This window comes from Aedes aegypti, chromosome 3 (genome assembly GCF_002204515.2).
Source record: "Aedes aegypti strain LVP_AGWG chromosome 3, AaegL5.0 Primary Assembly, whole genome shotgun sequence".
Classification (NCBI taxonomy): Eukaryota; Metazoa; Arthropoda; class Insecta; order Diptera; family Culicidae; genus Aedes; species Aedes aegypti.
The window spans coordinates 255,713,237-255,740,567 of record NC_035109.1 but is presented as its reverse complement, the minus strand read 5'-3'; the positions used below and the strand labels follow the sequence as shown (position 1 = coordinate 255,740,567).

The window sequence follows — 27,331 nt, the reverse complement described above, 5'->3', positions numbered from 1 at the left end:
TTAAAATTTCAAGTTTTACTACTTTGTCTAAGAGTATATACCAGATTTTTTGCAAATAAAAAAGTTGATTATATTATTTATGTAATATTGTGGACCACCATAGTTTTAAATGACACAGTATGAAAGCTTACATTTTTAGAAACATTTTTGTAGAAGATCATTTTTGTCTAAAATTTCATTTTTATGCTCAAAATGCAAAATAATAAAAAAAAAATAACATGGAAGTCTTTAAAATATTTTTGGAGCCCTTTCTTATTTCAGATTTCTCGTCAAAATGGTCTACGTACGACTTTTAGAACTTAACAAAACTCAAATTTTCATGTAAAAACATTGTTGATATCTATTTTATTTCAAAAGTTATTTAAGTTTTTGTGTTAAAAAATATTTGTTTTTCAACGCATTTTATTAGAGTTACAGAAATAACACATCTGTGATTTTTTTTATATAATATACAATTTTGTTTTCTTTTTTGAATGCTGTCAAAACATATTTTTTATGTTTGCCCCAATCACAGATATTCACAATCAGAGTAGGCATGTTTTTGAGCGAAAAACAACAATAACTCCCAAACGGAAGAAGATAGCGAGTTTCTTCAGTCACCAAATCACGCATTTTTTAAAGCTGTAAAAGTGTTTCATATGATGAGATATTAGAATTGAAAACGCTGGAGCCAAAAAAACAATTTTGTTCGGACCACCCGATGTCACCGTAGGAAAAAGGCTCTAAATTGATCAATTTAATACGATTTTATAGTTTGGGATGGAAAGCAAAGTTTTCTGTATGTGTGATAATGCGAAAATGTATGAGTTAGTGAAAGAAAGAGTGGATGGATAAGTTAGAGAGTTTATAAGATGTAATAAATTCCTATGTCGACTCTTCCAGCTGCAGGCTTGACAGAAACTTATTCTGTGGAGTAAATATTTAACTCAAAATTCACGACACAAATCTTCACACGATTTGACATTTCTTTGGACTTGGTTTGAAAAATCATGATATTTTATACATCGCAAATTAAGTTTTAGAACCACCAACATATTTGCCACTTGCACCGAACAACAGAGTATCCAAAACAATCTGGCATGTTATCAAGTCATCCAAAAACGTTTGAATTATCCTTCTTTAGCCTTGATTTGTTACAATTTAGTGGCAATTTCCCCCAGGAAACCAAGAATTCGGAACAATCCGACATGTGGTCAAGTCATTCAAATACATCTGAACCACATTTTGATTTGATTTGCAAATTCATAAAAACTGATATGTCGCAAGCCAGGTTTCAGATTCGCCAATATAATGGCCACTTCCACCAGTGAACCGGTATTCGGAACAACCCAGCATGTAGCCAAGTCTTCCAAAAATGGTTGAACCATTTTTATTTAGACTTGGTTTGCTAAATCATGAAGTTGATTTGTCGCAAGCCATGGACTCGAAATTGAAGTGGTTACTGATTCTTCAAGTGCGATTACCTCAGTACTCTTTGTCATGAATCCAAAATTACAGTAAATTTATAATCGATGACTGCGGTTGCAAAAACTAGATGAATTTTGTGATCCACCCTGAAAATTCATTGAAAAACGGATGAAAAATAATATTTTGATTTTGAAAATTTCAATCAAATTTGACGTTAGGCTCGCATGAATGATGAGTGCATTATCGTGATGCACTCATCATTCATGCGAGCCTAACGTCAAATTTGATGATTAAACACATAAAACAGGTTGTGTTCCACATGAGATGTAAAGCCAACGTAAGAAGATATTCAAAACGATTTCCCCAAACACCAGCTAATTAAAAACTGCCTACTGAATATTTTGTTCGAGATCAGCGCAGCGAATTATATAATGTGACAGTTTTGCGTAGAAATACAGTAGTGGGACAGTTATGTGTGGAAATTCAACTATGGGACAAATTGACTTGGCTTGCTTTTCATTGAGTTTCCGAACAAAGTTAATTTTTGGTAAGTGTTTTCTAAAACTATACGTAAAAATAAGCTGTTTGATGACAGTAAGTCAAAATGCACAAAAAGTAACATGGGACAATCATGCGTAGAACGGCAGTGGTGCTCTTGTACATCGGAATGAAAAACCATTAAATTCGAACCGTCGTTATATACATGTGTATGAACTGCTGAATATGATATACGCCAGTTCTTTCTGAAACAGGTTCCAGGTTCCCTTGTGCCCTTGTGCCCAGAATGGCCATACTGACATACAATTTCCAGGGTTCCATTCTTGAGTTGCATATCTTTCATATAAATCTAAAAGAACGAAAATTGGTTAAGAAATGGATTTTTCAGAGAGTTTTAAAGCCATGGGTCATTTTTGACCCTTAATGCATAATGTGTCACTTTTTTGGTAGCGCCCCGCTCCTAGAGGTCGCTGTAAGCTTCTTTTAACACGAAAATGTTCGTTTTCAAAAGTTAGGAAAAGTCAGAAATTTTCATATTTATATCTCTTTTCTCTACAAAGTTACAGCTTATTTACCGTGCCGATTGGCCAAAAATGACCCCAATGCAAAAGGAAGGTTAAGTTGTTATTATTCTAATGTCTTGGGTTAAAAATAAAAACATTTTTTGTAATTAGAATTTCCTTTACTTCCCTGGACATAATGTATCATCGTAACTGCAACTTGTTATACGAATGCGAGATGCAAGCTCTGTCCCAGTGATAACGTAGTTCCAACAAGAAGAATAAATCAATATAATCTTTGCAATATGAGAACTAAACATTTAGCTTTCAGAATTGGATTCATTGTTTAATCGATGAAGGTAGTGGGGAAACGTCCGTTAGAGTTGACAAGCACTGTAATTGTCATTCTTCAAAGGGTGTAAAAACCCCACATCTTTTCAAAATCATTTGCGTATTTATTTTGAACTACTTGTATTAAATTGAATAATTATTTCATTACCTCTTGATATTAACATCACATAACAATACTATAACATGATTCTGTTACTAGTTAAAAATAACATAAGTTGGTATAATATTGTTATTATGATGCCTTTGTTCTTAACTTGTTACACATATGTTTTAAAACAGCATTTGTTATATATTTAACATAGCATAGCATTTGCTATATTTTTAACATTAGCATTTGCACATTTATTTTTAATAACAGCCGAAGTTACGAACAGTAACATGATTTGTAATAATTTTGATATTTTAAAACAATCTTGAACATATACCGTCAAGTTACCATTCACCGTACATTAAAAAAAAATCTGTACTTCAAAAAATCATATATTTTTTCCAAATAAAATAAAGCAAAAAAGAATAATACTACGAAGCATGCAATTAGGTATACCATAATTCAGGAAAAAATCTAAAATTAGTGATGCATAACAGAAAAATACCCAAAAATATGTTACGAATGTCATGCTAAGGTCGCCTCCCTCCTACCGTTCTATGTTACCATTTACCGTGCACGCTAGTGCACCATTTACCGTGCGTATAGTTTTTGGCATGATTTAATTTTGTATCTTGAAGAAACGTTGTTGGTTGAACCACTATGTTGCTAGTAGTGTGCGCACTTATTTTCAAGAGTATTCATCTTAATTTACAATAAAAGCCATAGAAAGTTGTAAATTGAATGAGTCGTTATATTTTCATTAAAATCTTTCTAGGAGGTTTGACTGTATTGTCCAAACCATTTCATATTTGCTTAAGTGGGTAAATCACGACATAACAATAAATACAATATTACTCAACAATTTCATGACTATTACACTAATGCAAGGTAATAGGAATCATATTGAATTAGAAGAAGATCCGTTCATCGTGCATTTGTGTTTTGACTGAAACACAATAAAAAATTCTGATTTGCATACAACCTCATGGCTTATGCGATGAAATACATCTAACAAGTAGTATCCACAGCAAAATTTTGTTAAAATTTAAAAAAAATGATATTTGAGTGTTAAAATGAAAAATGTGATTTTTTGGCATTTCTACTAAGAGTTTTGAAAAATCTTATTATTAAATAGAATTTACATGATTTTGACTACATAAATTAAGTTTTTCAAAATGCATTGTGACAAGAACTACTTCATTTTATTAGTTTTATCTTATTTTGCTAACAATAATTTGCGTAAATTGTATGAATATTCTGTGTAGGAATCTGTATTTTTTTTTTTTTTTTTTTTTTTTTTTTTTTTTTTTTTTTTTTTTTTTTTTTTTTTTTTTTTTTTTTTTTTTTTAATTTCTTTATTAGTATCATTCCAAACATTACATTCATTTCTTATATCTAGGTGTTCTGTGTTATTTGAAAACACTATCATCCTAATTTGGTAAAACAAATTTAAGATTTAATCAACATTTTGTTAACAACATATTACATTTCATTTGCCGTAGCAGTTCAGTTTTTTTTTTTACAGGTGAGTTGATTTCACCTGCTTATAAGAGAAAAAAATGTTTTGAATATACTTAACCTAACTTAACCTAAACATATAACGCATTAATCGTGGCAATAGAAGATTGTAACGATTTTTGCCTGAAATTATTAATGATTGTATTTGACATTTGTTCCAATGTTTCAACATTGGATATTCTATGTAACTCATTGGTACTATACCAGGGAGGAAGCCTCAGAATCATTTTCAAAATTTTATTTTGAATTCTCTGCAGAGCTTTCTTCCTGGTATTACAACAGCTAGTCCATATTGGTACAGCATACAACATGGCTGGCCTGAAAATTTGTTTGAATATCAACAGCTTGTTCTTAAGACAAAGTTTTGATTTTCTATTAATAAGGGGATAGAGACATTTTACATATTTATTACATTTGGCTTGAATGCCCTCAATGTGATTTTTGAAAGTTAAATTCTTATCTAGCATGAGCCCTAGATACTTAACTTCATCTGACCAATTTATTGGAACCCCTCTCATCGTGACAACATGTCTACTTGAAGGTTTCAAATAAAGAGCTTTTGGTTTATGTGGGAATATTATTAGTTGAGTTTTGGAAGCATTAGGAGAAATCTTCCATTTTTGCAAGTATGAAGAAAAAATATCCAAACTTTTTTGCAATCGACTACAGATGACACGCAGGCTTCGTCCTTTGGCGGAGAGGCCTGTGTCATCCGCAAACAAAGATTTTTGACATCCCTGAGGTAGCTCAGGTAAGTCAGATGTGAAAATATTGTGTAATATTGGTCCCAAAATGCTGCCTTGAGGAACACCAGCTCTTACAGGAAGTCTTTCAGATCTGGAGTTCTGGTAATTAACCTGAAGTGTACGATTTGACAGATAACTTTGAATTATTCTAACAATGTATGTTGGAAAATTAAAGTTTTTTAATTTTACGATCAAACCTTCATGCCAAACACTGTCGAATGCTTTTTCTATGTCTAGAAGAGCAAGACCAGTAGAATAGCCTTCAGATTTGTTGGAACGGATCAAATTTGTTACACGTAAAAGTTGATGAGTGGTCGAATGTCCATGGCGGAATCCGAACTGTTCATTGGCAAAAATTGAATTTTCGTTGATGTGGGCCATCATTCTGTTCATAATAACCTTTTCAAAAAGTTTACTGATGGAGGAAAGTAAACTGATTGGACGATAGCTAGAAGCTTCTGCAGGATTTTTGTCTGGTTTTAAAATTGGAACAACCTTAGCATTTTTCCATTTGTCAGGAAAATATGCTAATTGAAAACATTTGTTAAATATATCAACTAAAAATGATAAGCTACTTTCTGGAAGTTTCTTGATGAGGATGTAGAAAATTCCATCATCGCCAGGAGCTTTCATGTTTTTGAATTTTTTAATAATAGTTCTCACTTCTTCCAAATCAGTCTCCCAGGCATTTTCGAAAACGTTCTCTTGATTGAGAATATTTTCGAACTCCTGAGTAACTTCATTTTCAATTGGACTAGTAAGTCCTAAATTAAAATTGTGCACACTTTCGAACTGCATAGCAAGTTTTTGAGCTTTTTCGCAATTAGTTAGTAATAATTTGTTTTCCTCTTTCAATGCCGGTATTGGCTTCTGAGGTTTTTTCAAGATTTTCGATAATTTCCAAAAGGGCTTAGAGCCAGGGTCCAATTGAGAAATTTTATTTTCAAAATTTTTGTTTCTTAATTGAGCAAAACGTTTCTTGATTTCTTTCTGCAAATCCTGCCATATAATTTTCATAGCAGGATCGCGAGTGCGTTGAAATTGCCTTCTCCTCACGTTTTTAAGACGGATCAAGAGTTTAAGATCATCGTCTATAATCACGGATTCAAATTTTACTTCACATTTTGGAATTGCAATGCTCCGGGCTTCAACAATGGAATTTGTTAAAGTTTCAAGAGCATTGTCAATATCAAGTTTAGTTTCTAAAGAAATGTTAACATCAAGATTGGAGTCAACATACGTTTTATATATATTCCAGTCGGCTCGTAAATAATTGAAAGTGGAGCTGATAGGATTGAGAATCGCTTCTTGGGATATTTGAAATGTAACAGGGACATGATCAGAATCAAAATCAGCATGAGTAATCAGTTGGCTACAAAGATGACTAGAGTCGGTTAAGACCAAATCAATCGTAGATGGATTTCTAGAAGAGGAAAAACATGTGGGGCTATCAGGGTATTGAATTGAGAAATATCCTGAAGAGCACTCATCAAATAAAATTCTGCCGTTGGAATTACTTTGAGAATTATTCCATGACCGATGTTTGGCATTAAAGTCACCAATGACAAAAATTTTTGACTTATTGCGAGTCAATTTACGCAAGTCAGTTTGGAGCAAATTAACTTGCTGCCCAGAGCATTGAAAAGGCAAATAGGCAGCTATGAAAGTATATTTACCAAACTGTGTTTCAACAGAAACACCTAAAGTTTCAAAAACTTTAGTTTCAAATGATGAAAACAGTTGATGTTTTATACGCCTATGAATGATGATTGCAACTCCCCCACATGCCCCATCAAGTCGATCATTACGATAAACAAAAAAGTTAGGATCTCTTTTGAGTTTAGATCCAGGTTTTAAATACGTTTCGGTAATAACTGCTATATGCACGTTATTAACCGTAAGAAAATTAAACAGCTCGTCCTCTTTACCATTCAGAGAACGAGCATTCCAATTTAAAATATTTAAATTATTATTTGGATCCATTAGAAAAACGTAATCCAATAACAATTTGATTTGTAAATTTTACACCTACTTGGACTGCTTCAGTCATAGTGGTGGCTTTGAACATTGCATCAATCATTAGATTCAATTGTTCAGTTAGAAAATTAAAATCAGAGGCAGACATGTCATGTGATTTCCCATTGGAATTTTCGGTAGACGAAGAAGCGGAGTTACCTGTGGCGGTAGGGTTTTTTCCATTTGATTTGAAACTAGTAGAATGGGTACCCATGGATCGAACAGGGGAGGAGTTCGAATTTCCTGCTACGATATCGGCAAAGGATTTACCGTGGGTAGATACATTCGAAATAGAAAGATTCGAACGGCTACCCGACGGATTAAAATTAGTTTGTGACTGAGCATGATTATGATCTTCCTGATGGGTATGATTCATGATCAAGCGATCGTTAACTGAAAAATGAGCATTGTTCGATACTCTACCAGGCAAATTCCGGAAACGACCGTTATCGTAACGGATATTATCTTTCATCTGCCTGGCACGAGCCTCAATGACCTTTTCGCGTGAAGGACAATTCCAAAAATTGGACTTATGGTTAGCCCCGCAATTACAACATATGAATTTGGTGGTATCTTCCTTCACTGGACAGACGTCTTTGGCGTGAGAAGAACCTCCGCAAATCATGCATTTAGCATCCATGCGACAATTTTTTGTACCATGACCCCACTTTTGGCACCGACGGCACTGAGTGGGGTTCTGGTAATTTCCTCCAGGTTTCTGGAAATGTTCCCATGTCACACGGACATCAAACAAAAGTTTTGCTTTTTCTAAAGCTTTAATATTATTTAGTTCTTTTTTGTTAAAGTGAACTAAATAAAATTCTTGAGAAAGCCCTTTCCGAACAATGCCAGATTGGGTTCTCTTTTTCATAATGATTACTTGGACTGGGGAAAATCCAAGTAAATCATTTATTCCATTTTTGATCTCTTCAGGTGATTTATAGTCACTTGAGAGACCTTTCAAGACAACTTTGAACAAACGTTCAGTTTTGTCGTCATAAGTAAAAAATTTGTGCTTCTTCTCTTCAAGATGTTTGAGAAGAAGCTCACGATCTTTAAGAGTTTCCGGCAAAACGCGACAGTCTCCTTTCTTTGCGATTTGGAAGGAAACCTTGATTCCCCTAATGGAGTTCAAGATCTCCTGCCTAAATCCCCCAAATTCGGAACAACTGACCACGATAGGCGGCACTCTTTGCTTCCTCACTTGAATCAAAGAGCCTGGGCTAGAGGCTGCTTCGATTTGGTGTTCGGAAAATTTGTCTAGAGCATCGAACTGATTGCTCATTTCGATACAATTATTCATTTCACCCTTGGAAGAAAGTTCGCATTCCGGGGAAGCGTCCTTTCTTCCATTCTTGCCACGTGTAGTGACAGTTTTAAAACCCACTTTTTTGGAAGGAAGTAGTGAATTCAGAGATTCACCCTTCCTTTTGTTTGTTGTTGATACCATGTTTAATTAATAAACGAAAGAAGACGTGACCTTCGAAAGGTTTTTTCCCAAGACGGTGTCCAAGTAGGATTACCACCGCTAGCTTTCGCCAACGGGTCCAACGAAAAATCGAAGGCACGGGTCCAAACAAGGATCGTAAAGGGATCAATAGTAGAAAAAAATAGTACTGAAAAGTACTGTTTTAGTAGCACTGAAAAGTACCGTTTTTAATTTTAGCACTGAAAAGTACTGTTTTTGTTGCACTGAAAAGTACTGTTTTATTGCTTTAGGTAGTTTTTAAGAAAACTTCCAAGAGCAGAGAGAATTCGTGTACGCACAGCACGAAGGTACGATGCGCACTGATTAGGTTAAGGTTTATGAAAAACATTACATAGGTATTAAGGTTTATGAATTACATTACAGAATTATGAAGGCGTTATTACTTGCACACATTCCATACAAAGGTAAAAAAGTCCATATGAATTCATCAATTCATATGAGATCAAAATCGCAATGCAGAAAGTACGAGAAGGGAAGACATCAACATAATCAACATAATCAGTCTCCAAGATGCCCTAAGCAATGATGAAAATACTACGAAGAAGATACTGAAATTTTTGAATGACACTGAACTGTAAACATGAACTGTAAACTTTTAATTTTACAAGGCCGAAACGAATTCACCCTTCTGGTGTAAAATGTTGTAGAAATACACAATCAATCAATCATTATTGTCGATATGAATTCAGTAACACATTCAAAAAAGCCCAAAACCAATTTTGACCAAAATTAGAAGCATTATTCACACTATGCATGTTTCATTATACATTATCACCGACGGTAAAAGGTGCCATCAGTATGCATTCGAATTTTCCGGTCAACTGTACTGTATAATATATATTTATTTTTTGCAATTTCTTATCGTAATAGGCTGTTTTTCATCACGCCAGTCTGTCATGGAACGGTCTACTCTCCTGCACTGAAATATGCAGTGCGGGAATAGTCATTACGCAACTGAAACCAGTGCTGTAATGATTAATTACGCAACGCTTTCTCATTACGCAACTGCAACCCTTCCTTTTGTTTGTTGTTGATACCATGTTTAATTAATAAACGAAAGAAGACGTGACCTTCGAAAGGTTTTTTTCCCAAGACGGTGTCCAAGAAGGATTACCACCGCTAGCTTTCGCCAACGGGTCCAACGAAAAATCGAAGGCACGGGTCCAAACAAGGATCGTAAAGGGATCAATAGTAGAAAAAATAGTACTGAAAAGTACTGTTTTAGCAGCACTGAAAAGTACCGTTTTTAATTTTAGGACTGAAAAGTACTGTTTTTGTAGCACTGAAAAGTACTGTTTTATTGCTTTAGGTAGTTTTTAAGAAAACTTCCAAGAGCAGAGAGAATTCGTGTACGCACAGCACGAAGGTACGATGCGCACTGTGGAATCTGTATATGTGCACGATAAATGGAGGCCGCACGGTGACTGGTGACTAGACGGTACCCAAGTAACACTCTTGTAATTTTTTTCAACTGTTATTACCACCATGTCATTTTAGAACTTATTAATCTTATTAACTTTAGTAAGAAGTCGTCCGATAACCAATTGGTGATTAAGGGATGAGAGAGAGTCGGCCAAATGACCATGAAAAACCATGCTTTGGTGGGTGGGTAGATGGGGGTGTGGTTATGGTTGTATGGTCAACCACCTGTTTTTTGGTTGAGTATTCATGAGCTATGATCATTTACCTGTCCATGTTATCCAAATATTCTTCAAGAATTGATAAATGATCTTAGATTTTCCCATATTCCCCGACAATCCTAATTTTGTTAGAAGTCCTAAACATCACAAAACACTTTTTCGGGGGTTTGTGCTAACGTAAGAACTTCATGTACACTCACAGAACGCGACATGAGAATGGAAATAACACATATTGTTCTTACAAGCGATTAAAAAAGGATTTAAATTTACCTTTTTAGTCAATCAGTTTCAGGCTTAATCTAGCCCATCTACGGGACGATGTCAGACTAACTATAAAATAAGAGAATTTGGGGTAATATGCACTAGAGATAGGCAAAACGGCTCATTTCAGTGAACGGATCCGATCCGAATAACCCATTTTAATCAACCGGATCTTCTGAACGGTTCAGTGGCTCAGCGGCTCGCAAAGGAAGAGCGAACAGAACCGAGCTAACGGAAAACAAGCGGTTCACTCTCTGTTTCCCGACATGCGTCGTTCCTTTCGTATCTTTCGCTTTCTCATTCTTCGTACATTCTACCCCATTCGGCCGATTTCCCCTACGCGAACCGGAAGGAAGAATCAAAATGTGATTTGCCATGCAAATTGGCACTTTTTTTCTCTTTCTTACATCTGCCTGCATACCAGTGGGTGGGGCAAATTTATCTGTCTATGCTGAGTGCGCTGAGAGCACGGAGCAGCAAAAATCTTTGCTTACATGTGCGGCGTGGCGCGCAAAGCAAGGCACGTGTCAATCGTTGTAATAACGTCGAGAAACGAACGAAGGAGAATAGGGAAAAAAATCTTTTCGTCTGATGTGAGCCACGGATAACTCGTTCTTTTGAGTGATCCGAATCTTTTGAACGGCTCCGATTCCTTTTGCCCATTTCTAATATACACCTTTGAGGCAAAACGACCCACGGTGCTCTATTTAGTGGCTATTTGTGAAGTTATTAGGAACAATTTTTTATCAGGAACTGATAGTTAGTATCCCCAAAGTACGATTTGATAAGAAAAAATTCACGGAAAATGTCCCAATTTTTCCAAATATAGAAACCCAAAAAGTTATTTTCCCTTGGGGTGCATATTACCCCAGATACCCTTACTACGTAAACACGAAAGAATGAAACACCGAGAAACGCTACAACATGAGTACCTGAAAGTCAAGAAGCTCACACAATCAGTCTTCCGTTTTATTCCAATTTGACGAATCCAGTCCAAAATGTCCTGAAGAATCACGGTTAAGTTAAGTTAAGTATTATTGAAATTCTTATACGTATTTTATAAATATTTTTGAAACTAAATATTAGTGACAAGAAACACATTCTAGTTAAATGAAAATTAAATTTGTCAGTTGGGTTTCGGAAAACTTAAGGAATATTAGGCAAGCTTCGGACAGAATGTTATGCATGATTCTTATGTTTTACTGGACGGTGTTCTTGCGGAATCTCAGACTGAAATCCAACGGATCTTAACCAAAACTTTGATACAAACCTGAGCGTAAAAATCACAAAATTTAGTATCAAAGCATTTTGTTTATTGTAATGGGAACATGAAAGAAAAACAATCGTTTACATTTTCGAAAATGTTATAATTAGAAAGATGATTCGTTCTTAAGATATCTTTGAAAATTATATGACATTTTCTTTTGAAACATTGCACATCAGCAATTACTATAATAATAGGTACTTCACTTAAATTTGGATTGAGGATTTGATGAATGAATTAAGTAATATCCGCAAATTTATCTCTGGTCAAATAACCATACATAAATTTCATAAACAATTTAATTGAAACATCTTTAAGATGGCCTCAGAGTTATCAGTTTAAAAAAGATTTTATATGCCTTCTTGTAGAAATCTTGCCAATAATTCAATATATTCTAATTGTTAGTAAATACTTTATATTGACTGTTGAAAATGCAAAATTTGACTGTTTCAGTCAACTTGCATACAAGTTTGACAGCTTGTATGGCAATTTATTCGCTTAATTTACCATAGAATTCAAACTTTATGTGTTTAGCAACTATTATCAACAAAGTTCATCATACTTGCGATGCTCAAAAGATATTTTTGATGGTTTCGAAAAGTATTGTATTTTACCATATAAGTAAACGAAGAATTTTGTATGGAGACTGCGAGCATGTTGGTAAAATAGATTTAATCTAAATCGAGCAATTCCAACCAAATTGTACCTGAAATGAAAGTTAAAGTCATATATTGCTTGCATGATGGATAAGATCACAAAAAAAAATATAATTCATACTTTAAAGTTTATGTAAACATCTATGAAAACAGTGTATTATGCAACTTCGGCGACCTGTAGCTAAAAATTGTGACGTGCTGGAACATTTATGAGAACGGCATCAGATACAGCAACCCCAAATCTTCTAGAGACACATAATTTGATCATTGAGACACGTAAAAATGTTATTTTTGTTACGCTGTGTTATCCTTTTATGTTTCCAGTAAAGTTTTGCAACTCAGAAAAGCTGAACAATTTATAAGGCGTGCTCAAATGACGGTTTGCCAAGGGCTCCATGAGGCCACGCTACGGCTCTGATCATTATACCTACAAAGCGCCATCTTGTCCTCATACTGTATTTCTGATAATTATTAAATTTGATGTTTCAAATAATGTTTTCCCTGGCTCAGTATCCAGTTCATGGCTCAGTGTTACATGCATTAGGGTAATGGTCGTATTTTGGACCCCCTAAGGAAGTGATTCTAGTTTTTTGTCCCAATTAATTAATTGCACAACGTGCAAAAAATGTAGAGAAAAACTTCCTCTACGAAATAAAAACGAAATAACGCCCGTATGGGCGGTCACGTACAATCCACAGAACGTTGAAAATAATTGAATTGTGAAACTCTGTTTTTCATTATTTTGGCCACAACACCAGCATTTTGGACCCTCAAAGTATATTTTTTGGACCCCCGGCATTTTTTATCGTTTGGCGACAAAGTCCACGACACTGGTTGTATAAATGATTTGACTATGAATCAATCGTTAGACAATGGAAAACCGAAGAAATTCTACGCTTCTAGTTTTAGTTAACATTTGAAAATTTTCTGACGGCTTCAATTTGTGTGTGTTACGTGTTGTAACGGTTGCATGGATAAACCGATTAAATAAAATAAATTTCAGATAAAATAAATACATTTTCTATGTACAAACGGATGATGCAAGTGCGGAATAGTCTTACCTTTCTAAATGGCATGCGAATTGAGTTGATCTTTCGATTTAAACTAGGAAATCTGCAGGAAAATGGCCCAGGGGGTTGAAAATACATAGGGTACAAAATATATTGGTTACCCCAATATATAGATTTACGATGTTTTTTTCTTTTGATGTAGGAAATATTCTACATTTATGTGTCGCTTGGCTCTCGCCAAAATTTGGGAAATTGTGACATATATGAAACTTTCAAATTGATAATTTTTCTGGGATTCCTAAAACTTGCTGCGAAGCCCTCGTGACAACTTAAGACATTTTAAATTAGTTCTTTAGGAAGCTCCGACAATTTAGACTTGTCGCATAGCTAACCAAGGTCACCGTTTATTCCACCTACAGTGTTTGGGAAAATGTGCATAAGATAGCACTTGGCTTGCGTAAAGTAGGGGGAAAATTCCCCTGTACCGGACAACAATCATTATTTAAAAATTATTGATATTATGCGTTCTTGGTGCTCATTCATGATAAATACTATCATTTTTGTAGCGTACAAAAATAAATTTGAAAATATGAATATGAATTTTGACATTGTATTTTGATGATGTATTGTAGTACCAAATTGACCTATCACAAAAGGTGGCTTCCAATACCGGACACGATCTGGAACTATTTGCTCTCAAAATTGCTTCAAGGTACATCAATTTTTTAAGAGAATACGTAATACAAGCCGTTCACATTTCCATTGTTTTTCGCTACGGATCGAATACTTGGAACTGTCGAAGCATCCCTTAGGTATGGCAATATTTTACATAACGTTTAGATTGAACTAGGCGCCCAAAATCAAAGGACACTTTAACTCATATGCATGTTTCAAAATGATGCCCTCGTGCGCCTTTTTCTGCACAAACTTTGTGACATTCAACTCATATTGCACAAAACAGGAATTCCACAGGCAGCAAACAATACTTCAATTCCCTTTTTCCGTTATTTGAGTGAGTCGAGATTCTGAAAGGTTCATTTGCATAGTTTGTCAATCTTGTGCTATAAAAATGAACTTCCATGTGAAATCAACTCACAGAAACGAAATAGGGACATGGTAAAGCGGAATTTTCAACTACTAGAATAAAATCAATAAGCGATATGAAGGGCACTGATAATTTCATCGAGAATGTCAACTCCAAGATTGTTATGAATCTACGATTATCGTCTTCGAGCATTAAAATGTTTGATTCTAACAAACAAAAATATTTTGATCCAAAATTTATTATCGCAATCAATAAGGCTGACAGCCGAAACTCCGCAGAAATCTATCACCTATTCAGTCGAAACATAATACGATTTTTGTCATAACACATAAATAATTGTATGCCGGCAACAGATAAAATTGAACATATAAGAATGGAATATGCAAATTAGACATGACTTGAATAATAGATTAACCAATAATTTCATTTTCTCTCTTCTTCTTTTTTTTGCATGAATCTCCAACCCCATATGTATCCTGTTCGAACGAAACAAAAACCGACGGCACCCACCATACTGTCAAAACGAATTAACGTAATTCCCAAATGCATGCAATCCCCCAAAATGGAAACAACTTCAACAAAACGAAACTCACATCATGGGAAATCTCAAAACGAATCCGTTGCTGATACTGGTTGAATGGATGGACGACGTGAACAAAAAAAAACTGAAACAACACTGATACCCCTCGTTCAACATTGAAGGTTTCCAGTTCGGAGTATTTCTCGGTATACTTCGAAGCCGGCGATAACAATGGTTTTCGAGATGAAATCCTGATCCCTGCAACGAAGGGAATTTGTCTGGCGTAAGTTTTTTTCTGTGATTTGAAAGTTAAGAAGTATCAAATTTTTCACAGGAGTTTTGCAGTGATTGGGCTGAGGCAGCGGTTCGGGTCAAGGTAAGTTTTGGACGTTTAAACGAAGGGTAGCTTCATGAATCACGTAGATCAGTTTTGGAGTATGAATGCTTTTCGTCTGTCTTCTACGTGCTGATTGAATGGACCACAGAATTCAATCAGGCTGTAAATTTAAGAAGAAGGAAGATTGAGGACAATTTCATACAGGGATTTTTTTAGTCTTGGAATGCGCAGGTTATACACAACAAACGAATATATTCGAAAACCATTTTGATCCAATTGGGTTGTTTGTTAAATCGAAAGTATTTTTTTCAAACCTCGTTCGAAACTGCAATTATATTACGCTTGAATATCTTAATTTTCATATTATAAATGATGTTTTGCAATTTCTCTAGGTTATAGGCTGTTTTACATCACGCCAATCTGTCATGAAACGGCCTACTTTCCTGCACTGAAGTATGCAGTGCTGGAATAGTCATTACGCAACTGAAACCAGTGCTGTAATGATTCGCTACGCAACGCTTTCACATTACTCAACTGTTTAAAGTTGCGTAATGAATCATAACACAACAATTTTTAGAAATTGTAAAATAATGGTGAATGCATTCCGTTATAATTTCTGATACCCTCAAGTGGTCTTCTACGAAATTGCAAAATATGTTGTACGTAACTCGTTGCAGAACTCGATTTTTACTGCACTCGTCGTAATTATTCTACTCGACAAGCCTCGTAGGATAAATTTACGACTCGTGCTGTAAAAATCATCATTCTGCAACTTGTTCCGTAGACTACTGTTAAAACACTTTAATGATATTCCAATTCACTTAAAATCGATTTCTTTATCAATTTCAAGTGTGCTTTAAAAAAGTTTCAGGGCACCACAAATTTTGAAAACTTCGGTTCTGCTTCAATTTTTAACGCAGATTCTGAATATGTTAAAAGCTGCACACCGCTGGAAAACCAATTGAAACACAATAACTCAGAGCAAAAATTAGCTGTTCCAGATTAGGTTGTCAGATGAGGAACAACTGCAAACCCCCATCACCAAAAACTAGAGAAAAACGACCCCATTTCAAGAAACGATCATAAATGGAACAAAATTGCATGCGGTAATACAATCTTTTTTTTTTCGTACAAACGACAAAGTTTCACATTTTTTTATGTATCGTTTTCCGGGCCTTCCTTAGCCGAGTGGTTAGAGTCCGCGGCTACAAAGCAAAGCCATGCTGAAGGTGTCTGGGTTCAATTCCCGGTCGGTCAAGGATCTTTTCGTTATGGAAATTTCCTTGATTTCTCTGGACATAGAGTATAATCGTACCTGCCACACGATATACGAATGCGAAAATGGCAACTTTGGCAAAGAAAGCTCTCAGTTAATAACTGTGGAAGTGCTCATAAGAACACTTAGCTGAGAAGCAGGCTCTGTCCCAGTGGCGACGTTAATGCCAAGAAGAAGAATATGTATTGTTTTCCGCTTTGACCGGGAATGAGATCTTCGTTTTTCTGCCTCTCATAGATGGCATATCGGTTGGCCTTCGGGCTTTTGAATTGACGGTGACGGAAAGCAAACCAAGGAGAAAGTTAAATATTTTGCTTACCTTGTGTTCGGATCCGATTTAAAACTTTTAAGCTCAGCTGGCTCAGAGAACAAAAAGTGCTGATTGTTTGCATCATGTTAGGGAAACTGAGCTGTAGAATCTGTTGAACAATTACAGGTTACAGGATGTAGCAGAGTTTGGAAAATATTTGTGTTTATCGGTACTGTTTTGTCAATATATCAACTTGTCCCATTCATTTGTATTTTTTAAATTAATTGTATTAGTCTTCATTTACATATAATTATATTGAAATTCCTAATATTTCTCAAGTATTTTGATCAGCTGACTGACTTTATTCAAACTAGAATATGGAAAATGTTTGCGTTTATAGGATCTATTTTCCACACTATCTTCCATTTTTGATTGAAAATACAACAGATGACACGCAAGCTTCGTCCTTTGGCGGAGATGCCTGGGTCATCCAAAAACAAAGATTTTTGACTTCCAAAAATCCTTGTTTGCGGATGACACAGGCCTCTCCGCCAACGGACGAAGTCTGCTTGTCATCTGTACTGCCCATAAAGGCATAACTGTCCCATATTGAAAAAGTAGGCATTGAGAAAACACCGCTCAAAGTTTGAAGTTTGACTTCTCATACAAATGTTCATGGTTTTCTAGTACATTTGTACTTGCCATATTCATTCAGCACAACCTCACAGATAACTCATTTTGCTTCTATTGATCATCAAAAAATATAAACTTGAAGACAATTCATGTTTCGCAGTTGCTATTTCGGTTGAAAGTTCATATGGAGACTGTTATGCCTTTATTTTTCAATATGGGACTGCACCATCTTCATATTTTTCCACAACATTTTCAAACAGAGTCTGTAAATTTGTATGTGCATAGTAAAATACATATTAAAACATGGATGTTGTGACGAAAAAAGTTGTTGGTTCGAAAATCCATATGGAACACTTATGCTTTTATGGGCAGTGTAGGCGATTGCAAAAAAGTTTGGATATTTTTTCTTCATACTTGCACAAATGGAAGATTTTTCCTAATGCTTACAAAACTAAACATAAACCATAAGCTCCCTTTATTAACAGAAAATCAAAACATTGTCTTAAGAACAAGCTTTTGATATTCAAACAAATTTTCAGGCCAGCCATGTTGTAAGCTGTACCAATATGGACTAGCTGTTTAATACCAGGAAGAAAGCTCTGCAGAGAATTCAAAATAAAATTTTGAAAATGATTCTTCCTCCCTGGCATAGTACCAATGAGTTACATAGAATATCCAATGTTGAAACATTGGAACAAATGTGAAATAAAATAATTAATAAGTTCAGGCAAAAATCGTTACAATCTTCTATTGCCACGATTAATGAGTTATATATTATGGTAAAGTTAGGTTAGGTAAATTGAAAACGTATTTTTTTTTCTTATAAGCAGGAAATCGACTCACCTGTGAAAAATCTGAACTGCTACGGCAAATGAAATGTAATATGTTGTTAACAAAATGTTAATAAAATCTTAATTTTTTTTTTCCAAATTAGGATGATAGTGTTGTCAAATAAAACAGAACACCTAGATATAAGAAATGTAATGTTTAGAATGATACTAATAAAAAAAAATAAAAAAGATTTTTGACATCGCTGAGGTAACTCAGGTAAGTCAGATGTAAAAATATTGTATACTATTGGCCCCAAAATGCTGCCTTGAGGAATACCTGCTCTTACCTGAAATTCTGATAATTAACCTGAAGTGTACGATTTGACAGAAAATTTTGGATAATTTTTACAATGTATGTTGAAAAATCAAAGTTTTTAATTTTACGATCAAGCCTTCATGCCAAACACTGTCAAACGCTTTTTCTTTTTCTAGAAGAGCAAGACCAGTAGAATAGTTGGAACGAATCAAATTTGTTACACGTAAAAGTTGATGAGTGGTCGAATGTCCAATAGGAATCCGAACTGTGCACAAGCATGGGAAAATTCACTCACTCACCCGAACGCTACCGATAAAATATCTGCTGCCACCGAATGTTCAGTGACTGCCGAACGCTACTAGAGTGAGCGCAATCCCGACGAATCGCAAACAATTGAGATAGACCGAAAATGAAAAGATATACGGAGCGGAGAGGACATATCCGCTCTTAAATGGGAGACACGAAAGAACGCGTTCGCCATTCAATCACTGAATGCTTCCTGCGAAATGTACAGATTTTGCGTTCACTAAATCATTTCGCCTTGTGTATTCCCAGTCAGTGAACGCTCTTCAGCTCTCAAACACGAATGCCACTCGTGCGGTATCGGAATGTAAAGAATCATTCGCTACAGCAATCGGATGCCTTTGGCACAAAGAGTCGGTAGGGAATCATTCTGTTGCCGTTTTTGTCTAACTTGTCGCTCGACGAACAAGAAGAAAGCGCATTGGAAATTGAAACACTCAGCTTGGTTGGAGAAACGGCAATCTCGCTCTTGACCGCTTGTGGAAGTGAGCGAGAGAAACGCAATATTCGAGTGAATGTTTCCCATGCTTGACTGTGCATTGGCAAAAATTGAATTTTCGTTGATGAGGAGTCATCATAGGCCAGTAGAAGTGGTTCACCTAGAGTGAATTTCTGTCAAAGAAAAAGTAGATTTTGTATGAGATTTGACAGAAAAATGAATGACAAGTTCATCCACTTCTCCTGGCCTATTCTGTTCAAAATGACCTTTTCAAAAGTTTACTGATGAAGGAAAGTAAACTGATTGGACGATAGCTGGAAGCTACTGCAGAATTTTTGTCCGGTTTTAAAATTGGTACAACAATGGTATTTTACCATTTGTCAGGAAAACATGCCAACTGCAAACATTTGTTGAATATATCAACCAAGAATGATAAGCTACTCTATGGAAGTTTCATGATGAAGATGTACTTCTTCCAAATCAGTCTCACAGGCATTTTCGAAAACGTTCTCTTAATTGAGAATATTTTCGAAGTCCCGATTGGACTAGTAAGTCCTAAATCAAAATTGTGCGCGCTTTCAAACTGCATAGCAAGTTTTTGAGCTTTTTCGCAATTAGTTAGTAGTAATTTGTTTTCCTCTTTCAATGCCGGTATTGGCTTCTGAGGTTTTTTCAAAATTTTAGATAATTTCCAAAAGGGCTTAGAGCCAGGGTCCAATTGAGGAATCTTATTTTCAAAATTTTTGTTTCTTAATGTGCAAAACGTTTCTTGATTTCTTTCTGTAAATCCTGCCATATAATTTTCATAGCAGATCGCGAGTGCGTTAAAATTACCTTCTCCTCACGTTTTTAAGACGGATCAAGAGTCCGGATAATCACGGATTCAAATTTTGGAATTGCAATACTCCTGGCTTCAACAATGGAATTCGTTGAAGTTTCAAGAGCATTGTTAATATCAAGTTTTCTTTGTAAAGAAATGTTAACATCAAGATTAGAGTCAATATATGTTTCATATATATTCCACTCGGCTCGAAAATAACTGAAAGTGGAGCTGATAGGATTGAGAATCGCTTCATGGGATATTTGAAATGTAACAGAGACATGATCAGAATAAAAATCACCATGAGTAATCAGTTGGCTACAAAGATGACTAGAGTCGGTTAAACCCAAATCAATCGTAGATGGATTTCTAGAAGAGGAAAAACATGTAGGGCTATCAGGGTATTGAATTGAGAAATATCCTGAAGAGCACTCATCAAATAAATTTCTGCCGTTGGAATTACTTTGAGAATTACTCCATGGCCGATATTTGGCATTAAAGTCACCAATGACAGAAACTTTTGACTCATTGCGAGTCAATTTTTGCAAGTCAGTTTGGGCAAATTATCTTGCTGTCCAGAGCATTGAAAAGGCAAATAGGCAGCTACGAAAGTATATTTACCAAGCTGTGTTTCAACTAAAACACCTAAATTTTCAAATGACGAAAACGATTGATGTTTTATACTCATTGGTTTCTTCATTAATTGATGATTGCAACTGTAATAACTGCTATATGCACGTTATTAGCTGTAAGAATATTGAACAGCTCGTCCTCTTTTCCATTCAAAGAACGAGCATTCCAATTTAAAATGTTTAAATTATTATTTATTGGATCCATTAGAAAAACGTAATCCAATAACAATTTTATTAGTAAATTTTACACCAACTCAACCATTAGATTCAATTGTTCAGTTAGAAATTTTAAAATCAGAGGCAGACATATCACTTGAAATGGGTACATTATCTGATGATTTTACGTTAGGATTTTCACTAGACGAAGAGGCGGAGTAGAAGTTTCCTGTGGCGGCAGAGTTTTTTTTTTATTTGATACAGGGTTGGGAAAAAATCTGAAATTCATTCTACAGTAGCCAAACAAAGCCAATCGCAGTCAACGAAGCCAGTGAAACTACTGCCTACCTCTTTGCCTACAGAGCCTTGAAAATCGCAAAACACCCGTTGCTAAGGGCAACCCAAAATTACTGTAGAAAAATGTTCCATTTCCCGCTGCATTTCCCGCATTTAGAGCCTTCAATGACATGATTTAGAAAATTCATGCACCCAACATAAGCTACTTGATGAGATTCACGTTTTTGAACTACTGTACTGGGAAAGCCACGTGATTTTCGCGAAATTCAAGCCTACTACTATTACCATTCCCAGCACTGATTTGATATGAAACAATTAGAACTGGTACTCGTAGTATGAAAAGAAGAGGAGTTCAAATTACCTGCTACGATTTCGGCAAAGAATTTCCTTGGGTAGATACATTCGAAACTAAAAGATTCGAACGGCCACTCGACGAATTACAATTAGTTTGCGAATGAGCATGATTATAATCTTCCTGATGGGTATGATTCTTAATTAAGCGATTGTTAACTGAAAAATGAGCATTGTTCGAAACTCTACCAGGAAAATTCCGGAAACTACCGATGTCGTAGCGGACATTACCGTTCATCTGCCTGGCACGAGCCTCGACGACACGCCTACGCAAAGGGCAAGCCCAAAAATTTTTTATGATTGCCCCCGCAATTTGCGCATATGAACTTATCGGTATCTGCCTTCATTGGACAGACGTCCTTAGATTCCCCTAATGGAGTTCAAGATATCCTGCCTAAATCCCCCAAATTCGTAACAACTGACCACGACAGGCGGCACACTTTGCTTCCATACTTGAATCAAAGAGTCTACCCCAGGCTGCTTCGATTTGGTGTTCGGAAAATTTGTCTAGAGCATCGAACTGGTTACTCATTTCGATGCAATTATCAACATTATCCATTTCACCTTTGGAAGAAAGTTCGCATTCCGGAGAAACGTTCTTTCTTCCATTCTTGGAAGGAAGTTGTGAATTCAGAGAATCACCCTTCCTTTTGTTTGTAGTTGCAACCATGTGAATAAATGAAAGAAGACGAGACCTCCTAAGGAGTTTTTTCTCAAGACGGTGTCCAAGAAGGATTACCACCGCTAGCTTTCGCCAATGGGTCCAACGAAAAATCGAAGGCACGGGTCCAAACAAGGATCGTAAAGGGAACAATAGTAGAAAAACTAGTACTGAAATGTACTGTTTTAATAGCACTGAAAAGTACCGTTTTTAATTTTAGCACTGAAAAGTACTGTTTAATCACTTTCGGAACGCATTTCGGAAATAGTAGCTGCCCTCGAACACTTTCCAACGCTGGTCGTTTCAAGCTTTCAATCTTTATAGGTCCGTAAATCCGCACGCCTCGGAGGATGACTCTTTCAAACCGATAAACAGCGGCCACTCTCCCGGTCTACCGGTGAACACCGGTAGCTTCTTCGTCACTCTATTCCTCGCTGTCATCAGCATCTTTGTTAGCACGCCGCGGCCGTGCTACTGCCCCAGCCCGTTTGCGACCAATATATTCGTTTTCGGCTTCGCGTTTTTGCTTTTCTTCATCTGATCTTCTTCTTCTTTCTAACTATCTTCTTCACTTTCTTCTTCCGAACTATCTTCTTCACTTCCTGCTTCTAATTCTTCTTCCTTTTAGTTGAAGTCATCTTCTTCTTAGTCCTTGGAGTCTTCCTCACTATCGTCCAATTCTTTCTCGCGACGTCGCAGTATCCATCTCTTCTTCCTTCTTCTTATTCTCCAACTGCTTCGTTACCGTTACTTTCGGAATGCTGAGAGCCAATCCTGAAGCTTTTCCTTCTTCTCACTTATTTCTTGCTTTGTTTGCAACTGTTTCATTTATTTCTGCAAATATTCAATTTGACTTCGAACGCGTCACGCATCTTCATCAACTCAGCCAAGTGATTCTCTTCCGCTAAAGCCCTCTCCATAAGCTCATTTTCTTCCTCCGGCTGGCTTGCCGGGATAGTGTTCTCCAACCTCATCTTCTTCTCCTTCAAAGCCCTTTCGATCACCACCGCTTCTCTAAACAACCCCTATCACTTTGTTTTTCTTATTCTTCTTCTTTCTTTCCTCCTTCTCTACTTTCTTCAGTTACTTACTGTACTGCTGCTGACACTCGGTGGCCGGACAGAACCACTTGCTCTCTTTCTCCGCTGTTGCCGTAACGCCAACAGCGCCCGCGTATGGAACCAGCAGCAGTCGCAGTTATCGCTCCCAATCATCCGCTCATCGGCAGGCCGTCATCGTTTTCTTTCCAGCATCCGACACCTATTTTGAGGTTATGTGCGATATTTCTTTTTGAGAATGTTCGATATCGGTAAAGAAATAACTGTTTTTCTGTAGCAGTCCTTTTTTCGATCAGCTCAAACTGGAAAATATATTGAGTTTGTCGTAACTATTGTAGAATAGTGTGTGGTGAAGTTTTATGCGTTACAGAATGTTTATTACTATGAAAATAATGTAAAATTTCAAAATCATGTACGGTGCAATATTGACAAACATCCATGAACTTCTAGTTCTAAACAAGGGTTTGAACATGGTATACACCTGAAAATTTGTAAGAATGCTTAATATATATCCCCAAACCAGATTTCATCATCAAAACTCGTACCAATTAGCTCATATGGTTGAAAGAATTGAATTTCTGTCGGATGGCATTGAATTCTTTAGGAAATTGCATACATTTAGGCGTTTTCCGTGTATTTCTTGAAATTAAACTATTTATTATTTATATAAATATTGCATTGTCAAGAATTTGACAAGCAGATTCGGATTCAGGGAGCTAAAATTTATCATGTAGAGTTGGTTTGAAAACTAACAATAATGACATTGACAAGTGATCAATTTCACCCCGAAATGAGATCCCCTGATTTTTTATTTTAGAGAGATTTGTTAACGCTAAAATGAAATTTGTTACAAAATTTCGGTACATGAGTCCATGAGGCTCACCTTAGTACTTGTTTTCCTGCATTTAGTTGTTTGGCAATGTCAACATTATAGAAAACAGGCTATAAAAACCGTAAAAAATGATCAATTTCACCCGAAATTACGGTACATTCCTTGGTTGTCGTTTACTAGCCGCGTATATTGCCTACTCGATTGCTCACCGCATTCTCATGCTGGGCTTGGGGTAGAGCTCGACGCCGTCAACATATCCACTTTACCGTTCAAAAAAGAGCATTATAATTTAAAATATTCAAAATTTTATTTGATCCGTTAAAGAAATGTAATTCAATAACTATTTTATTTGTATATTTCACACCAGCTTGGACTGCTGATTTTGAACATTGCAGCAATCATTTGATTAAATTGCTCAGTTAAAATATAAAGCTATAATTTTCGTTGGTAAAAGTCAAACCGGAAAACCCATCGGTATATTTACTTGATGATGTGTAGCACAGAAGCAGGAATTTAAAAGTATGTGTAAAGAATATTATTATCGTAATAAATACAACAGGGCCAGTCACTTAGTACATTTCTAAGTAATGATTGTAAAAACAACATAAGCAGAGAGTCATTGAAAGGTTGGCAACTTCGTGGAAGTCCACAAATACTTTGGCTGTACGCAGTAGAGGTGAACCTCGAATCTCTGAACGGTTTGACATTCAGCTTCGCTGATCAATTGTTATGTAAGATTCCTTGTTTTCAAGAGCATTCTATTGGAAACCACAACTCTATTTTTCAAATCTACAGTATCGAACTTTGCTTAAACCTTGATATATTGTTCACCAATAACGTATGGCCATCAACAAGCAAATTCAAACGTAAACGCTATCTAGGTTTTCAGTGTTGTGCTCTTGAAAAGTTAAAGTATGGCTTCGCTATCGTTTTAAATATTTGCATAACCATCTATTCTGGTTAAAATGTCTCTATTTGTCATCTGGGATGTAGTGGAATGGTTTTGGTAAAAGTTTCTTCAAGTTTGAACGAAAAACCTTATTTTGACTTTTTGATGACCGCCGATAACTGAATAATGATTTTTTTAGATTTAAATACGCAAAAAATGAGCTCAAGTTGATATAAATTGCCAATACTTAAAAATCGAGTATCTACAGGATCCACTTTTTTTTCTGACCGCACTTTAGGAATCAGTAAACGATTATACACTCCCGTGCAAAAGTTTGGGTTCACCCCCTCAAAAACATACAAAAGTGTTCTGTCCATATCTCTGTGATTACACGTCCAAAAGAAATTCTTCAAGCCGTATTCGAAAGGCAAAGAGTTATTCTTACTTCGTAGGTATTTTTCCAAAAACATTTTTTAAATTTTGTATACTAAATTTCTACTTAAAGTTGTTACATTTTTCAAAAAAACACACTGAAAAATCATATCTTATTTCCTCAGCATTGAGTCGACCAAAATTTTAAATCAAAGCGTCATTAGAATTTTGGTGGAAAAATCTGGAAAGTATTCAAAATCAATTAAACAGTCAGTCAAGTCATCGTGCAAAAGTTTGGGTTCATCCCTCAGTATGGTGCAAATCGTGCAAAAGTTTGGGTTCACCTGAGCCGCACGCACATAATTTTTGCCAATATCTCTGCCATTTTTCAACCGATTTCAATAATTTGAAGCTTTTTTAGGCGCAAATAATGGCGCGTACATGATTGGTTTGAGATTTCACAGAATTAAGTAAGTTCAGGTGAACCCAAACTTTTGCACGATACACCATACTGAGGGGTGAACCCAAACTTTTGCACGATGACTTGACTGACTGTTTCATTGATTTTGAATAGTTTTCAGATTTTTCTGCAAAAATTTCATGAGTGCTCTTCAAAGAATATAAGATTACGATTCTAATGACACCTTGTTTAAAAGTTTTGGTCGATCCAATGCTAAGGAAATTAGAAATGTTTTTTCAGTGTGTTTTTTGAGAAATGTCACAACTTTAAGTAGAAATTTAGTATACAAAGTTCAAAGAATGTTTTTGGAAAAAACACATACGAAGAAAGAATAACTCTTTGCCTTGTGAATGCGGCTTAAAGAGTTTGAATTGGACGTGTAATCGCAGAGATATGGACTGAACACTTTTGCATGTTTTTTAGGGGGTGAACCCAAACTTATGCACGGGAGTGTACATTACATAAGGTCATATATTAAATTCAAAATGCTATAACCTAACTGCACTCTAGGCTATGTAATAAAAAGTTGAAATTTGATTCCGTTTAGTTTGTGCATGTCATACGTAGCACAACAGAAAAGTTTGAAACTGCATGACATTTCCATTTTCTTAGCGCCCCAGGGATAATCATACCGATCCTTGCCTCAGGCCCGCTCAACCGCATCCTGTGCAGATTCTTCTGACTAAAGAATTAATTAAAATTGTCACTCTTGCTTAACCCAGAGTGCCATGTTACAGTATTTTATATCCTATTTCATTGTGTTTCCGTTTCATCTTTTCAACTCAGTGATTCCCTGCATTCCTCTCTATCTCAACGAAGTCTCAGTTTCTCACAGATCTGTGTGACGGATAATGGCTTCAGCAATTCCCAGGAACTAGGTGAGTATGGCTGTGGTTTAACCCCCCATAACATAACGAAATAATTCGATACTGGGTTCTTTAGGCGTACCATATATGGGACCACTCGACGCATACACCGATATATCGAGCTTAGCCGGCCGGACGTTGATTATCTCCGACAAAGACAGCATAGGAAGGCGATCGGGTGGTCATATCACATTACAGAAGGCGGCTTCCGTAGGCTATCGGTCAACATCGAATCGACTCTTCACGTCTACTTCCACCGATGAAACGTACGACCAAAGCCCGAAAGCCTCCTCTGGCTCATTCAACAAGCAATCCAAACAAAAATGGACAATATCGTTCGGATCGAAGGTAGGCCAAAAATAATGCAATTAAAATTTTCAATTGCTCTAACAGTACATCTCCAACAGGGACCACAAAAATCAAAATTATGCGAATTGCTGGACAGCTACAATAAGGGCATACCGAAATTAACGTCTTCCGCCAGCAATTTCGATAAACCAGAGTATTTAGAAGCATTAGAAGGCCTTAAAAATTTACCTCAATCGTGGACGGATATTGTCAACTACAATGGTAAGTTAAGCACCTCGCTTCAAGGTTCAAACAT

General features: G+C 36.0%; 1 protein-coding gene across 4 annotated transcripts in view; it reads left to right on the top strand.

Moving 5' to 3' along the window:
* LOC5569544 (pleckstrin homology domain-containing family G member 5) overlaps window positions 1–27,331 on the top strand; it is a 380,350-nt gene that overhangs the window by 333,449 nt on the left and 19,570 nt on the right. For all 4 annotated transcript variants that reach the window (XM_021848741.1, XM_021848743.1, XM_021848742.1 and 1 more), the window contains 4 exons: window positions 15,192–15,292; window positions 26,648–26,739; window positions 26,804–27,075; window positions 27,135–27,297. In XM_021848741.1, coding sequence (XP_021704433.1) covers window positions 15,192–15,292; window positions 26,648–26,739; window positions 26,804–27,075; window positions 27,135–27,297 — 628 coding nt within the window. The remainder of the gene's footprint in view (window positions 1–15,191; window positions 15,293–26,647; window positions 26,740–26,803; window positions 27,076–27,134; window positions 27,298–27,331) is intronic.